The sequence below is a fragment of the Ambystoma mexicanum genome, chromosome 1q, assembly GCF_040938575.1.
Source record: "Ambystoma mexicanum isolate Mex_15411 chromosome 1q, UKY_AmexF1_1, whole genome shotgun sequence".
Classification (NCBI taxonomy): domain Eukaryota; kingdom Metazoa; phylum Chordata; class Amphibia; order Caudata; family Ambystomatidae; genus Ambystoma; species Ambystoma mexicanum.
Genome location: NC_090922.1, coordinates 1,152,897,352 through 1,152,915,758, shown reverse-complemented (window position 1 = coordinate 1,152,915,758; position 18,407 = coordinate 1,152,897,352). Strand labels below are relative to the sequence as shown.

Here is an 18,407-nt window from a genome sequence, read left to right as displayed (position 1 = left end):
GGATCAACTTTAAACAAACACAATTATGGGGGCTTGGCAGATCATACCCTATGAACAAAGGCTACGTCGCCTGTGCAAGTGAAAAGTAGATGCCATACATCATGTTATAACCAATTGCCCCAAGTTACTGACTAATTATGTGAAGGGATATAATAGGTTTGTTTACAGATTGCCAAATGTTAGCACTGATAAAGTTTGGAGTTTAATACACGCAGGAACTTCTTCGGTTGTATCCACAGCAGCATTCCATATTTGGAAAGAATTTGTCCAAAGAATGTAATGTTTTAATAGCATATATAGGGCTCAAATGATATATAGGTGTTGTGCTGTATTTATGTTGTTTAATGGTGATTTAGTGTCATGCATTTTATTCTGTGTAATAAACTGAACTATACGTGCATTGAATTTTGTTTCTTCTTTGTATCTGTGTCTAAGGCTTGACCAAGTACATAATAAATAAAACCATGCTCAATGTCTACCACTTTAAAGAACCGTTGTAGTTCTAGTTAACCTGTTTGTGGTAGCTAGGTTTTTCCTTAAATTATTCTGATCCCCCTGCCCCCTTCCCATGAGGAAGATCCACTGAACCCCAAGAACTTAATGGCCTATTATCTGATATCGATTCCCCCTTGTAAAGGATGTCAAACATTTCCCCTACATCATTCTAGTCAGGCCCCCACTTTCCACCCAAACAGCCAGAACCTCACCCAACACCTTTTGTTCTTGATGGGCCTTTATGTAAAGTCCAGGAGAAAACCCATTTAAGAGTTAAGAGTCCAACAGTAACCATGATCTCTAATTCTGAGGTGCCTTTTTATGAAATCGGTGAGAAAAATCACCCAGCAGTTAAAAGCCCATAGAAAGTTATGGACTTCAACTCCCATAACCACATAAGAGCTCTGACAGGCGAATACACCAGACAGCTGAAGTTGAATCTAAGAACTGTGAAACGCATAAGAGTTCTGGCAGGTGAATACCCCAAGCAGCTGAAGTTGTATTAAGGAACTGTGAAACACATATGATTCCTGGCAGGTACGTACACCAGGTGGTCTGAGAATCCTAAGGGAAGTACAAAAGGAAGCTGAAAATTGTAGAAAGATTCCTGTTAGGGGAGTATACAAGGTCATCTGCCAAGATATAAGCACTTTTACACTGCTACATAATTGAGTTGAACAAGAACTTTGTAAATCCATTGAAGACACCAAGGAACTTTTAGCTAAAGAGACATTTTGCCATCCTGTTTAGGAATCTAGGGGAAGGTGACCACCTTCTGGGTCCAAGGGTCTTTACGTTGGAGAACATTTTTGTTGGAGTCATTCTTACACTTTTGGTTTTGACCACTTTTTATAACATCAAGGTAAAGACCTTTCCTTGCACCTTTTTGTTTGTTTTTGAGGGTGAGGGTCGGGATAAGTTGTTTTGGACACAAGGATGGCTTTTCCGTTACTGTTATCTTGACACAGACAGATCCTTAGCTTTAGTTTTTTTAGGTAGGGAAGTTCCTCTTTAGAATCGGGCTACAAAGGGTTTTTCCAACCCACCTTTTATTTAATAAAATTGTCTTCACTTAAGAATACAACAACCTTGTGTCTGTCTCTCATTTCAGATTCCTCACGGAGGCCAGTCAAGACGTCACACTCAGATAGAGAGGGTGGCACAAAATATGGTTGACACTTAACCAGCACACATTAAGGGAAGGGCCACATAGTTTATTACCGAAAATATACTTTTTATCGAACGTTGTGCATAAACGAGATCTCTACAGAAGTACTCAAAATTAAAAATGCAACATTAAAACAGAGAGGTGGCTCCTAATGGACAGCGGTCAACAATTTAAACAAGTTATAAACAGTTCTTATTTAAGTATAAAGTACAGATATTTTAGAATAGTTCAGAAGAGCGTTTTCCATGGGATAATAGTTAATTTACCAAGTGTGTAAGGGAGCTGTGGAGGAGGCCACCTTCAGACGAATATCGATAAAAGACTTCTCCAGATGAGATCCAGTCCAGTAATCCACAATGAAGAACCCCTGAAAGGAAGATTGAACAGGTAAATGAAGAATCTAAAAGTAGCTAATGTCACAGTCCAGTGCCCAAGAGAATGGTCTGCAGGTGGAGCCCCCAGGCACTGAAGAACTGGACCAGTTTCGGATTGAAAGACCCTTCTGTTGTAGGTCAGGCTTCTGGAGTAAGATGAAGAGGGTGCATAGCTGTGATGCAATGTCTGATTTATAACTTGTCACAGTTCATTGTTCTTCTAACAGCAGGAACTACAGGTAGAGGCCCTGGTAAGGGAAAGACAGGACCAAGTATGCAGAAAAGGTCATAGTGCCCCCACACAATGACCCTCAAGTCAGAGAACCAAGAAGCAGCAGCCAAGTAAACACAATGCTGAATCTTTGGACCATGTTAGCAATGCTCCCCTAAGCTGGCCTCCTCCTCATTTGAGTACCTGTTTTTGTCCACCACTAAACCAGTCTCTGTGACTTTCCAGATCATATATCTCCCACAGGCCAACCTTCTTTCTGTGATAACCCAGACTCTCTGCTATCTTCTCTTCTACCTCCGCTTCTTTCCTCCCAGCAACTTTAACCTCCATCTCTCAACAATTCATGCAGCTTTGCCATTTCTCTCTTTACTCCAATTCTATAATATCATTCAATTTCCTACTGCTCACGTTTCTGGTTACTTTTGTGACCTTATATTTTCCTCTTAACTGACCTTTCAGCATTTCAGTTTTCTTCTCCTCTGAGCATTCTCTTTTCTCAACCCTCCTTCCCCCCCTCTGTTTCTCCTACTTCCCTTCTGACTTATGCTCACTGTAAGATTTTTCTTGTCAATATTCCTCACTTTGTTCTAACACAATTCCTTCCGATTCTGGATTCTCCAGTCTTTCAGATGGCCATGCTTTAACCTCTCAATTCTGGACTGCGTTCCACCCTTAATCTTCTTTTCCCTGCTCGCCCCTTTCGCCTTTCTCACAGCCCTCCTCAAACTTGGTTAACCCTGGACATCCAATCCAGTCCTGTCTCTCACCACTGTGCTGAGACACTGGAAAAAACCCAATCTGCACTTCATCTCAATTCTCTTTCCTCTTTACATTCTACATATGATTCTCTGTTTAACCCTAATAGAAAGTATTATTATGATCTTATACTTTCACTCACCTCTCATCCATGTTGTATGTTTCAACTTCTGAATCGCATTGTATCTTCCCAACCTGACCCTTCTGCCTCTTCGCCTCTAACCCTTTCAGATTTTGTTTGCTTTTTTAGTGATCGTTTTGCTCTTTTGCTTCGCTATTCAATCACTGACTATTCCTAATGAGCCATCTTCCCCAGCCCTAACCTGTAATTACCTCATTCTCTTCTTTTTACTCATCTTTCAGATTCCAACACTTCTTGATTTATCACTGGAGCCGATCCTACTGCCTCCCCCAACCTTGTTTCCTCTAATTATCCCTTTCCTAACTACTCGCTTCAATTTTCCCCTCTCCTCCTCATGCTTTCCTCATGCTCTACACCCTCCAGTGCCTTCATGGGATTGTATCATACAGCATCTTTATGGAATCGGACAGATATTTATCCTGTTTTCTCTGGGCTGGGAAAACAAATTGCAATTGAATGTGTGTAGAAAGGCAATACGGCTAGATATGCAAATGGTGGGTTATTGAATCTTGCCCTTAAACCTTGCACATGAATCCCAACCCTCGTTCTGACAATGTCTAGAATCTAGCTTGGAACACTTGGGAGGCTACAACTTTGCACACCATAATTCTCTGGTGAGCTTTGGGGCAATCTGAATGTGAAGACAAGCTAAACAAGGTGGGCTCTCAAACTGTGGAAGATGGTAGGATGCAGGAGTTGGGGTGTACGCTTTGATGAGGATGGGTTTAAGGTCCAACCAATCATTTTGCAAGGCTAAATCACCCATAAAACAATCTGCAGTATGGTATACATTTATGAAAAATGTAATTCTGGGTTTGATCCAAATTTAACTTGGTTTGGTGTAAACTCTAACCAATAATCTTTTTTGTTAGTAAACCAGTCTGTTAAAATGGATTTTTGAACTCTGACCTGGTGGGCAGAGGTTCAGGAGGCCAGCCTAGTTTCTTGGAACAGGGTAACCTTCTGGACAAGCCAGACCACTCAAGATAGCTTGACGGCGGACATGAATAGGTCTCAGGAGGGGTGAGGGTAACTGAAAGACGTCAATGAGCACACAGAGTAAAAGCCACTTACAAATCAATCCCAGTCAGGTGTAGATATATAAAAAATACATACACATTTATTTCAAGGCCTGTGAGTTTCAAACACACAAATCAAATCACAGTAATACTATTTAGACCAACACAATACTATCAAAATACATATATACAAGACCAATGGGCTCTAAAGGGTTAAAGCACCAATCGGTCCACAACCTAAAAGGGGAAGGAAACAGGCAGTACAAATAGTCTTTAGCCCCTTCTAAATCCAACAGACTCCTAAGTAAGAGGCAGTCCGATCCCTACGAAGAGAGGAGCCTAATGCTCAAAAGTACAGGCAATGCAAGCGCTCGCAATAGTTCCAATGGGCAAAACGGGTTCTCTAGCAGCTCAGGAAGGTGGGTGGGGCGATGAATAGGTTCCCACTATTCGAGGAGGGTATCCACTTGAGGGCAGAGTCGATTCCAAGAGTTGGGAATAGTTTGTTAGTTCGCACTAGCAGTGGAAAGGAGAGGTGCCCCAGGGGCCACTCGTGCGTAAAAAATGGATGGAGGCGCTAGCGACCACCGGCTAAGGTTGCAATTACTCACCGACCCCCGGCTCACTCCGGACCAAACTTCAGCAGTCGAGTCCACTTCAGTTGCAGGTTCAAGTGCAGCAATTTGGCGGCTTTGCGTCTTTCAGCAATGAAGATACAGCGATGATTCCCAAACGGGACAGTGGCGCCTGGTGGATGAATCGGGCCTGTTTCACTGCTGCAGGCTTCAGGGGCAAGAGGGGCACAAATGCAGCGCACCTGCAAAGGTCGTCACCACTGCTGGGTGACACGGTAACCGCATATGCTCCGGTTCTGGTGCACTCGTCTCACTTTAGACCTGGGAACGCCAAGTGTACTAAAGTTCGGTTTGAGGGTGCCGTGAACACAGAACTAGCAGTATACCAAGTTTCAAGGGCCTTCTCGAAACGGCAACGGAGACAGAGCAAAGGTCCTGTGTAAACTGGTCAGTCCACTGGTTGGCCCAGGGACACTTACGAGGAGGCTTACTTGCAGGTTTTGGTGAAGGTGCCGAGAATAGTTGGTCCCACTATTCCAATGGGTCGAAGCGTCTTTGAAGACCTTCTAGGATGACCAAATGCAGAGGGGTCCCACGACAGCGGACTCTGGGTGCCAAACCTTCCAGCGGGTCACCAGCGGTTCCTCGACTCGGCTTCTTAGCTTCAGGATACTTGGATCCTGTCCTTCGTTCAGTGAGAACTCCAGAGATCGACATGATATGGCTGTGTGGGGGCTTCTCTTATCCCGAATGGGAGATCTGCTCACATTCAGGCATACCATACGTGGACCAATCACGGACCACAGTGGTCCCAGGCATTCACAGAACTCCAGACTCTCTGGCACCCAGGATGTGTGTTGGGGACAGACATCCCAGCCCACATCCTGGAGGCACACACACAAGGCAGTCAGAAGCCTGTGAAAGCTTGGCGTTTTGCCAGGAAAATGTTTGCCCAAATAAGGACTGACCCGGGTTGGCTTGATCTGGGGAAGGCGAAGGGGCCAGATGGCCAAAGGACAGAACAAAGAACCTCGTGGCATGGCCATTTTGGAGCCAGGCCACCTATTCGGGCCAAACGCAATTTACTTGGCAGGAAAGGGTTAACATTATATGAAAAGATAAGCTGCCACCAGCCCTGTCCATGACACATCTGCACAATCTCCTAAAAAATCCTTTGAGAGTATCTAGGGCCTTTGGAATTGACTGAGACCCCAAGTCCACTGTACTGGAAGGTACATTGTACACTTGTAACATGTTGCAGATAGGTTTCAACATTGGAAAAGGACTAAGGGAATCAAAGTCTCCCAGTACTTACTGTTTTAAGGGCATGTCAGTTTCCCAATAAAAGTGAGTGAAAGCCCAGAGGAGTGCAGCATAAGTCTGGGCTCCCCTGGCAAAGTCAGACTATGGTGTTAAACAGCAGCAAAAAAAGATGGGGGGTACACAACTGGAGGGGAAATTACACATACATGGAAATCTTTCCTAACACAGTCCATCCGTTTTTGCTGTAGTGAAGAGCAAAACATTCACATCAGTCTCTGTATGGTAAGTGCTTTTTTGGGGACCACATATAGTTATATATCTATCTCCAATACATGGATTGGCACAAAAATATCCAAAAAGGATCAGAGTTGGATATGGATTTGCCAGATAGCACCAAAGACATAGGTATATCAAGAAGTACTCTTCCACTAGGTAGACAAAGACCAACTTTACCTTAAGTACGCAATACTTACAACTCTGGTATATATCTGAGAGGGCTAGATGAAGCTATATAGAAAACTCAATGGACAATTGCATTTGATTTGCTGTGGCCTTACAAAGTGTTAAAGTGGATGAACACATTTATTTTAAAGAAAAATTATGGAAGAGGTCTAGACCTGATTTTTAAAAATGTTCTTTTCTTTCCTTTTACAGATTCTTACCCTTTATGATAGTCTTAATGTTATTGATGTAAAAAGAATTGTTGACTACGTGAAAGGCTTGCAGCAAGAAGATGGTTCGTTCGCTGGTGATAAATGGGGTAAGTTTATGTGCCTTTCCATATAGGTGGCCTGACACATTTGGGATAATTTGACAATTTAAAAATGTGTATGTATGTGAATATTATGCCTTTGTGCTAGATCAAGGCATACAGCCTATTAGCAAGTGTGCCGGTCCGGTCAAAATGCTGGTAATTCCAGCTCTGGCTTTTTTACCGGACGGGAACACTTCAAGTTTGCCGGTGGGGACCACAGATCTCCTGGCAGGCCTGACCTGCCAGGAGTTCAGGCCCCGACCGGCAACCAAATGCTTGAATCACTGGCACTGTTACTAACGGTGCCAGTGATTCAGTAAATCCCATCCCATGGAGTCCTATCCCATGGATTCCCATGGAGTCTTGTTGGACTCCATGGGAATGGGAACTTGCCGTCACTCCGCCACCCGTAATATCCTGGTAATACCGGAATATCGGTAAGGCAGGTTTGCAAGTATCCAGCCAGAATTACCAGTGAGATACTGGCAACCCGGTAATGAGCATCATAGTTAAGGTTAAGACGAAGTTACTATGGCATTTCAGAAAATTACTTTTCTCAATAGCATTCGAACACCTGCATGAAAAAATGGGAAAATACTTTGAGGCGGCCACCTGTGCATGCGCAATATCAGATTTGCACATTAACAGTGTCATGGTTTAAAATGTTGATTGCAATTTGAACAGCTTTTAACATGGGGTTTTCCCATTGGAATTTTTTTTCTTTTCCGGCCTAAATCTCAAATTTGAGCACTTCGGTTTATCAAATTTCTTGCAGGCACCTAGATGTTATCTGGAATTGCCACACTGAACAAAAATGTTGAAAATGGACTGCCGATTTTGAGAATTTACATTTTAAATGTATCTATATATGGCACATGCACAGAATGAATCAGCATATTTCATACGTATTGTACACAGCGTATGATTTTTACAGTTTGTACATTACACAACATCTAAACACTTGCATCAAAGGCAAGTCTCAGTTGACTTTGTCCATTTTAAGGTGATGGAATAAATGTACACTTTTCATATGAAATGTACCCTTTAGGAGGTTATACAATGCGTGAGCAAAATTGAGGTACATTTTAAAATAAAAACCCTACACATAGGTTTGTAATATTAACATTGTGTCTATGAATAGTAATAATGTGCTCCTATGACACGGGCACCTAATACACATGTGCTTACCACACAACATGTAGACGTACATGTGCGCTCTCATGCTCCTACCACACATGCTTCTACCACATGTGCTCCTCACATGCTCTTACCACACACACACTGAGACATACTTCTGCGACACGCACTGCTGTAATATGCGCTCCTACAACACACACTCCTATGCGCACCTACTACATATGCGCTTACTACACATGACGTGATGCACTCCCACAACAAATGGTTCTATGGCACACCTTCTTACAACACGTACTCCTACCACACTTGCGCATACAAGGTGTGCTGCAAACACATGCAAAGAGCCTGTGAGTTTTATTCTTAGTACATTTACACAATTAACGTCTCGTAAAAACCCACATGAAAGGCAAGTCACAGCTGACCTTGATGGCGTTTTTAAAGTGGTGGAATAAATGTACACTTTCAACACAAAAATGTACATTTATTTTTATACGAAAATGTACACTTTAGGAGGCATACAATGCATGAGTAGAATAGTTACATTTTATATTAAAACCCTACATGTACATTTGTAATATTAACACTAGTAAAACAAAGTTTTACTATGCACCCTCTTACAACACACTCCTATGACACATGCTTAAATAACACACACTCCAACATGTGCTCCTACCACAGGCACTCCTATTACATGGTTTGAAAAGTCAGGAATGAAACTCGGACACATTTGAAACATGGTGTTAGCTAAATACTTTCATTGATAAATAAAAGGGTTTGGGAACATACCTCGCTGTCCCTGCACTAGAGCGGTTTGCCTACCTAAACTCAAAACAAAGGATCTGTCCGTGTCAGAATGTCCAAAGCAAAACCATCCTGTGTCCCAAGTACTATATTGACCTTCACATTCTAAGGAAATACATCTTAAGGTGTTCAAAAGTATTCAAAAAAAGAATAAATAACTCCAACATAAAGTGTCTCAAGGATGTTGCTCCTTAATCATAGGGTGTCTCTCTTTCCATGGATTCTTCTTCCTGTTTATTACAAACAGTAGTTCTTGTCTTTCTCTGGTTTTTAGTATTTTATAAATGTTCAAAAGTGGAAAACACAATAAATAACTTTCAACAAAGTTTTTCAAGAGGGTGCTACCTTTCCCTTGGATTCCTTTACGTTTTTCTGAAAATAACAATTCTGATCTTTTCTTTTAATCAATATCACATTTAGGCTCGCATATCTTTAGCCTTTTGATTGTTTGGACACCTGATATACTCTCCTGCCAGGGTCTTTCTGTTTTGCTAGATTCACATACTTGAAATTGCCTAGTGTAAACTCCTGCTATGACTTCTTGTATTCACAGACGTAGAATTGGCTGGTATACTCTCCTGCCAGGGCTTCTTGTATTCATACTCTTGTAGTTCCCTGTGTCTGCAACTCCACTTTTGAGAATTCAGCAAATTGGCCCTTCTGGCTAATTCCTTTTGTGCATAGTATATTGCCTTGGTAGTATTTTGCTCACACTTCCAATCTTGGTATGTTACCACCTCAGCGCTATTGGCTAATTCACTTTGTCCAGTAAATATTAACTTGTTACTGTTTCTTATTCTCTATGCATAAGGCAAACTTTAAAGATTCCCTTTTGTGAGAGATTTAAATTTACTTTCTCGCTTTTGGCGTAAGTAAATGGTTTCCTTTATCCACTTTGGATTGTTCACTTTTTAACATGCGGCATGCTCGCCAATACGCCCCAGTGTTTTCTTTTTCCCAACATGAACTCACAGGCTCTTTGTGGCGTTTCCCGGTCTGCTCGCAGCCTGCCCATGACAGCCAATGTTTGCTTTTGTCTTTACGCTGTTCAGCTTTCTGACTTCTCGTGGTCCCGGCTGGGGGTGTCTTCTTCTCCTTGTGGGTCTCTGGTGAGTCTCTTGGTGCTTCTTTACAACGACGAATGCCCAGGAGCCCTGCACTTGCTTCTGGCGTTCCCGCGTGGAATCTTCTTCATGCAGCCGGCTTCTGGTCAATGAATGAGTGGGTTGGCTCCAATGTCCTTCTCTCAATACTGCAGTAGCACGAAGAGCAGCAGCACGTTCCCACCAACAGCTTCATTCTGGTGATCCTGTTTTAAACGTCCCAGGCACAGATGCATGCTCTCAACCACTTTAGCCACTTTAGCCTGTCCAGAATAAGTCTGTGTTGGGTTGTTGCCTACCTAGAATAACTTTGAGTCATTCAGTAAAGTGTAACATTGCGTTTTACTTTCGCTGTGCCATCTAACCGAGAGTCTGTGGTTCTAACTGTCCCTGATCAGTCATACTTCAGTTATCCTTATAGCTGGGAAAGATCTAACATGGACTGCTTGTGAGATATAAAAAGTATATGGGTTTTACTTACCTTGAGTTAGCTGTGTGCTTTCCCAAAAATAAGTTATAATAGTTACAGTTTATCTCTATCTGTGGTTCACTGATCTCAAAAGCACCTGTAATTGAATATTACATCCTTCCGTTTTACTCTCCTAGTATATCACAAAAGTAGTTATAGGTTTTTACTGCACCTGAATAAGTATTCCACTAGTCAGTATATGGTCCAGTTGACCGATTATGTGATTTGTACTGAGAGTCACTGTACAACTGGTAGGGTCTACTGCCCCTGCATTACTGAATGTAATTGTGAAAGTAGCCATTGGTTTTTTACTCCCCAAGAATAGGTGTGACCTATACTCCATGTGTATGAAAAGGTTTGACTTCCCTAGAACTACTATTAGGTATTTCAAATAAGGTTTATACTTGGTATCTTAAAGTATAGTGTTGTGTTTTTAAATGTATAATTTATTTTTACATACTTTTTTTTTTAAACAATTTTTATTATTTTTCGTTACAAACACAAACATCACAGCACGCCCGGTAGTGAAAATATTATGTATCCAAACATCATATACATTAACTTATGTTTATCACGGTCATCCCTTCCCCCCCCCCTTAACTCGAGCTTACCTTATCGCACCTTTAACCTTATTCCTCCTGGGGCACCTCTTCATCCGTGCTCATAGAGGTATCATGTTCGCTTATGCCGGCGCCCGTGGGCTCACTTAGTGGGCTACTAGCTGTCTCCAGGCCATCAGCGTTCCCATATCATCCTCCACCTGTTGGTCGCTTCATACCATGCTACTGTTTCTGCTTCTGTCCATTTTAAGTGATCATGCCACACCTCTAACCTGGGTCTCTGGCTCGCTTTCCACCCCATAAATATTCTGCGTTTGGCCAGGATGTAAGCCAAGTCCTTGAATTTGCACACATGCTCTATTTTACGTGGTCTAGGGAATCCTCCCACCATGCATGTCCACACCGATTCTACATCTAGTTTAATACCTTTCTCAGTGAAGTGGTGGGTAACCTCTCCCCAGAATTACCAAATCTGTGGGCATGCCCAAAACATGTGTGTCATCCCCGCATTCACTTCCCCGCATTTGGGGCACATTTGTATGTCTGTGTTCTAAAATTGAGCTATCTTTTGAGGAGTCATGTAGGCACTGTGGGTTACATACAGCTGCATCTGTTGTAATCTAGCGTTCCTGGACACCTTCTTATGGTACCTCTGTGCTCTTTCCCATTGCCCATCTTGCATGGGTTCCCCTGCGTCCTTCTTCCACTCTCATTTTAGCTGGGTTACCTCCTTCCCCAACCTGGACATTAGCTGCTCATATATCCGGGATACCTCATGCCCCCCCTCTGAGATGTCATACATTGTCTCTATAGCCGAGTCTGGTTAGTCTTCAAATGCTATTTCCAACCATGAGGCTTTTATCTGCCTTACCAATCTGGTGCACTCCGGTTTCCTCCATTAATGTTGTGAATTCCACTGCCCTCCCCTCCCGCCACACATCCCCCAGTGTTGCTATGCCCACCGTTTCCCAGTGCCTACGTATCGTTTTTCTTAGTTGTTCGTCTACTCCCCTCAGTTCTACTAGCGGCGCTTTGGGGGAGCACGGTGTCGGGGTCTCCATGACCTGGCATGCCTTATGTCATGTTTTCCACCCCAGTTCTAACAATTTTGGTCACCCCTTCAGCTCTGACTTTGGCAGCCATATTAGTTCTTTCAGAAAGAAGGGTGCACGTTCAGCCCTCAGCAGTCTGGACTCTGCTATTGTCTCTTCAGTTAGCCACTTGGCCACATACTGTAGCTGCCCCGCCAAATGATATATCTGTTAGGCAGTTTTATTCCCGCTCTCTCGTACGCGTTTTGTAGTTTCCATAGAGCAACTCTATTTCTGGTGTTGTGCCAGATAAAACCTCTACATAAGCTATGTAATTTACCAAAAAAGCGTTTGGGTGGCAAATATGGGATATTCACAAAAAAGTGCAACAGTCTAGGCAACACAACCATTTTCAGCAATGCCAACCTTCCTATCATAGCTAGGGGGGGAGTTTAGCCCAGAACTTCATGCTGTTTTCAATATTGGCTACTGCTTTCTCTGTGTTGTATTTATGTTCTTCTTCCACCTCATGATAAATATCAATCCCTAGGCATTGGAATGTGCTAATCTCCCAAGGTATTTGTAGTACCGGCAGAGTGTCTTGGGCAGTACCCTTGTATCTTTCTAGGGGAAATATACTCGACTTCCCAGGGTTAACCGCAAATCGTTCCATCACTTCTAGGATATATTGCAGGTTTTCTTCCGGGTACTTCAGGTACAACAGCATCTCGTCTGCATACAGTGATATGAGGTGCGGCCCCTCTCTAGTGTGGACTCCTATCTCTTCATATTGTTGCCTCGAGTATATCGCTAGGGGTTCCAGTGCGAGAATATACAGCATCGCGGACCATGGGCAGCCTTGTCTGGTACCCCTGCTGAGTTGCCATTTGTCAGAGATGATCGCTCCCGTTTTGACTCTAGCCATCGGCGAGCTATACAGTAGCGTCACCCACCTCAAATACCCAGACCCCATTCCATATTCCTTCAAGGCCGCCATCAGCCAAGGCCACCTCACTGAATCGAAAGCTTTCACCGCATCAAGCGAGACCATTGCCACTTCATTTGCATCTCTTTCTGTCTGTTCAATGACGCGGTGAAGCCGTCTGTGGTTATCGGCTATACTTCTACCTGGAACATAGCCTGTCTGATCATGATGTATCAATTTTGTTTATAACCCGGCCAAGCCTGTTTGCCAGCACTGCTGTGAGTATTTTACTATCTTGGTTTGGCATGGATAGCAGTCTTTACGACCCGCAATCTGTGCTAGGCTTATTTGATTTGGCTTGAGAAGCAGGATAATTATTGCCTCTCTCAGCGATTCTGGTAATCTCCCAACCTCAAACGCCTCATTTAGCATTTTCAATAACGGGGGGGAGCACCTCCAACTTATATGTTTTATAAAACTCGCTAGGGAGCCCATCTGTTCCAGGGGCTTTGCTGGTGGGCAACTGTCTGACCACTGTTTCTAACTCCTCTAATGTAATGGGGGCTTCCAGTGTCTTTCTCTGCTCAAATTTAGGTAACCCAATGTCTTCCAGTATCTTTCATCTCGTTCTCATCACTCCAGCTGCATCTGCGTTGTAAGTGACTTCAATCCAGCAATCCAACTAAGTCAATGTCTAGTCTGGGATGCCCAAGGGAAGTCCTTATTTATAGATTTTGATGTCAAGTTCTTAAATCTGGATGATAAACCCTTATATTACGCCCCTCTCTTTGAATCCCCCTGTCCTCACTGAGCCCAGAGGTAGGTTTGTTTTGCAAATTAAAAGGTTTATTGGAAACATTAAACTATATATATATATCACACGTATGAATAAATTAATATTTGATAGCACACTTATGAATATGATCAGTATTGGGTAATATTACAATAGCGACAACTCTTTAATCAGAAAGGAGTAGGAATCGGAAGGATAAAGTAGCAGAGAATACTTATACGCTTCAATGAAATGCAAGATGGAAAGAATGCAGGCACAGAAATAAAACTCGATATGGATTCATCAAGAGATAATATGATCACTTTCTCCCTTGTGACAACCCACTTCCCCCCTATGCAATATGAAGAGATGGAAATGAGGGCACACAGGTTTTCAGGAATAAAATCGGAAGCAGTCCCCCCCCCCCCCCAGCAAGCTTAGAGAAACAGGGATGATTTTAAAACACAGGCCAAATACTTTTAAATGTGATTGCAATGAAGTGAAAAATATGGTAAAAATGATTTTAATTCCCTCTAGGAGATTCAGGTAGGTGATGGCTACTTTGAATTAGTTCAGGTCAACACTACCAATGATTCAGGAGTGATTATCAGGTTGAAAACGAATTTCAGCAGTGGAAAGCAAGAAGCAGCTATTTTTACAAGTGGTGAAATAGAGCCAAATTGCAATTCGCTGTACTTTTCCGAGTGTGTAAACCGTGATTGCGGACAAAGTATAAGGAGTTAGAAGGTTGTTTTGGGTTTGTTGGAAAGCTTAGGTTCTTAGCTTTAAGATGACAGTTAAACGCTTCTAGCACATACGGTTCAAAGGATACAGACGTTTCTCTGGAGGTAGATTTTCAGAAATGAAGTCAAGATTTCAGCATGACAGATGACACTTTTGCAGCTTTGAAATCACAGAATGGACACACGATTTCTATGCAGTTCTGGACAGGTTGAAATGGTTTGAATAAGATTACTTTAAACTAAGAGATGGGTTCTGGACAGTTCTAGATACTCACTCCTAGTTTTGGAAGGGAATGGACCGCTTCACAGATCTGGTCAGGTTTGGTCTGCGGTTCTCTCGCCACGGGACGGTCTCTGGCACTGGTTCTGCTCACAGCGGGGCCTCTGGTCTGCTATCGGCAGCTCACAGTGGTCTGGTTTGGGTCTGCCAGGTTCTGGGTACAGCCCTGCTTTCTGGGTCTGGATATGGTTCTGGAACAGGGTTCTAGCCAGAATCAAACAACTCGCCCGGCTGTTGAATAGTTTGGTTAGGTTTCTGGATTCTGAGGCCTGCTGAGAAGAGTTCAGCTTTTGTGTTAGGCCCCTGCTTAAGGTTCTAGAGTTTAGTTCTAGAGTTTGGTTCCTGGAGTTTTTGTCTGGATATGGTTGGGCAGAGTGCTGCGCAGGAATCGATGAGTAGTGGAAAAAATGAGTGTCCATTTGGGTCTCAGCAGTCTTTTTGTGTGTTCTCAAAGGGGGTGTGGAGGCTGACTTCCTATGCCCAACCCTCTGAGAATCGTGATGGTGTAAAGGATGTACTGTCCTCTGACTGGAGAACGGAGTTGTGAGTCAGAATGTGTCATCAGGTATCATCTTTATGGCTCAAGGAAAGGACACTCCCCTTTGTGTCCATACAACATATCTTATTTTTCATAAAACACATATTTACAATATACACAACTTGTTAATATTATCTGAATTGCATGACAGATTGCTTAAGGTACAGTTTGGTTCAAATCACATGTTTCTATGAGCTTGGGTTCAGAAATGACAACATTTTGCGCTTTTAGTGGGTTTCGCCATATTGGTTTTGCAACAAATCTTACACTGAGATACACCCCCTCTCTGTGCATATTACAGTAAGTTTTCATTTTCCTAGCATAAACACTGTGTCTGCAATATTAACAATTACAGGGCTTGGCCTCAGAACATCCCACAGCGTCCAACTTAGTCTCAAATTGTGAGTGAATTTTTCATATTAAGAATCTCCAATTTGTACATTTTTGTCCGCTTGGTATAATTAGTTATCAGTATTCTCATGAAACATATATTTGCTTTTACTTCAGTACACCCATTGGTTTGTCCCCGCCCCTAGAAACTTGGCTTGACTCAGAGATCAGATGTCTTGCCTTCCCCCAGAGCAGGGTTGTTCAGGCACACCCAAATCAGCATATTCTATTCAATTGCAAGAGTCTATTGTTCCTTTCTCCAGGCTGCAGGGAAAATCTCCTCCCTATTAATCAACAGGACCATGTGATTTCCTGTGCTGTTGCTGAGAAGGCTAGGTGTGAAGGCTTCCCGGGGACAGCCAGCCTTTGAAGTCTCAGCTAACTCAGGTTACTGTTTAGCTCCTGAAATACAGGTCTCCTGTCAGAATTTAGATCGTTAGCGCCGGTCAGTGTCGAGCACCCGTATTGCACCCATTTTTGACAGCTGCCTTACCAGTAAGCAATCCTCGAAATATACTGTGTTCAAATATGGATGCACTTCTGTGGACCTCAGATTCATGTAGATGCTTGCAGGAGAATGATGTTGACCCCCCAACAAGGAGGTGGGATCTTTTTAATTGTTTTGTGAGCCATGATTTTAGCAATTTTGACGATCAAGAAAATGAATTCCCAAACCGCTCTGGGTTGCTTTTGGCAATTAGTATTGCTATTTCCAAGTGGTTTCAGGCTGCTGTGTGGGTATCCCCACGGTGGTTCTAGGCAGTGATCTCCTGTGTTCACTGACATGGCAAAAGTGGGTGGCAGCCTATTTTTCAGGTTTTTTACTGTGCATTTTTGGATGATCTCTGGCAAGCAGCATGCTTTCCGGTGGCCACTCTGTTTCTGCTGCCCGCGATGTTGTAGGGCTTGGATGCGTGGGTGAAAACATCCCACACACCCCCCTCTTGCGATGGCGTTGATTTCCATCAATGGAACTTGCAAGACTGGGATGTTCGCCTCCTCTTCTTCTGATTCCGCAGATGACAAAGTTCGGCACCTTTCCCTCCATCAGGGTGGATCAATCGGTTCTCCTCGCCGGTCCTGATGGCAGTATTGGGCGGTACTCCGGGCCCCTCGGATCTTTGCTCCCGGTCCCCGGGTCGTCCTCCTAGGGCGGCAGTCTCCATGGTTTCATCTCTCCTAGGATGACAAAGCAAAAGCGGCAGAAACCTATTCGTAGACATTTCCCCACCACTATTAATGTACATTTTTTTTATCAGGAGACATTTGCATTCTTATTATGGTATTTCATACTTTAATTGGGAGACATTTTCATTCTTATTATGGTATTTCATACACTATATGTGGAATATTTTAGGGTTGGAAATGTATTAATCCGGAGCAGCCCCCTCTGGGGTTCCAGAGGACTCTCCAGTTGCTGCAGAGTGTGCCTGGGATGGCAACACTTTAACTGATTAATATGGACCCATTTGTCTTCCCCTTCCGCCAAACTGCCTTTGGGGATGCAGATCTTGTAGACGACTGGTGAGATCAAAAGGTCCCTTCCAGGTAGGCAGAAACTTCCACTGTTTGGCCTGCATCCTTTGGAAACTGTACAGATAAACCTGGTCTCCTACATTATATTCTTTCCTGGTGGTCTTCAGGTCATAGTGGGTCTTCATGCTATCGCCTGATCTTTCTAGATTTTGCTGAGCATAGTCAAAAGCATGTTGAAGGTGTTTCCTTAAATTTTCAACATACTCATGAGTTGTGGAGGCATTGATCAATGTCTGCTCTTGGGTCCTGTAGAGCAAATGCTGGTGAAGCACCATCCTGCGTCCAGTCATCAGCTCAAACGGTGACATTTTAGTTGCAGATGAAGGGGTAGATCTGATGGCCATTAGGACCAGAGGTAATCGGATATCCCAACTTGGCCCAGAATCTGCCACAATCTTTTTGAATATGCTCACAATGGTTTTGTTGTATCTCTCCAGAAGAGGCTGGCCGGTGAGCAATGTGTAGCTTCCTTTTAACCCTCAGTATATCCCACGTCTTTGTCATTACTTCGCTGGTGAAATGGCTACCTCTGTCTGACTCAATCCTTTGGGGTAGTCCAAAACGCGAAAAGATGTGGTTGATCATCAGGGCAGCTGCTGTTTCTGCCTTGCAGTTTGGGGCTGGGAGACATTCCACCCATTTAATAAATAAGCATGTCACAGTCAACATGTACTTTTTCCCCCTAGAGGAGCGAATCACAGGCCCTATGAAGTCGACTTGTAAATCTGACCATGGCAGTGCCATCCCCATCTTTTGGAGAGGCGCACGGTGTGTGATGGATGTTGGCTGAAATTGTGCACACACAAGACACCCCTTCAAGTATTGGTCGAGGTCCTGCCTCATGTGTGGCCAGCATGCAAGCTCTCTTAAGATCTCAAGTGTTGTCTGAAACCCCCTATGACCGGCGGTGGCCGCATCATGGGCGTGACTTAACATCAGGCTTCGGAATGAGGTAGGAACCACCCACTGATCATGACCAGCTTGGGATTTCCTTACCAACACACCGTCTTGGATTCAGAACATTTTTGGACATTTCATCAACACTCTCAGGTCCTCTTTCCCAATTAAATCGGTATCCGTCAGGGGAAAGTTCTCAGGGTCCTCAATGTGTTGGTAAAACTTACCAATTATTGGATCCCCCTTCTGAGCCGTAATCAAATCAGCATCTGGGGTCTCCTTACTCCATTGTGCAGTTGAAAGATCATTGTGAGCATTTGTCTGGGACTTAGTGATAGCAGTGACCTGGATTTCCCCCGACAGGGACTCGATCTCTATTAGATTCCCTTGGATGGCCCGGTTTTGGCCAGCTGATCAGCGAAGTCATTTCCAGTTTTGTCTGGTCCC

At 43.5% G+C, this 18,407-nt stretch overlaps 1 protein-coding gene across 2 annotated transcripts in view; it reads left to right on the top strand.

Annotated features, from left to right (window-relative positions):
- The window catches only part of RABGGTB (Rab geranylgeranyltransferase subunit beta), a 497,685-nt gene that overhangs the window by 101,646 nt on the left and 377,632 nt on the right, over window positions 1-18,407 (top strand). For both annotated transcript variants that reach the window (XM_069641892.1, XM_069641893.1), the window contains one exon: window positions 6,679-6,784. In XM_069641892.1, the coding sequence (XP_069497993.1) occupies window positions 6,679-6,784 (106 nt within the window). The remainder of the gene's footprint in view (window positions 1-6,678; window positions 6,785-18,407) is intronic.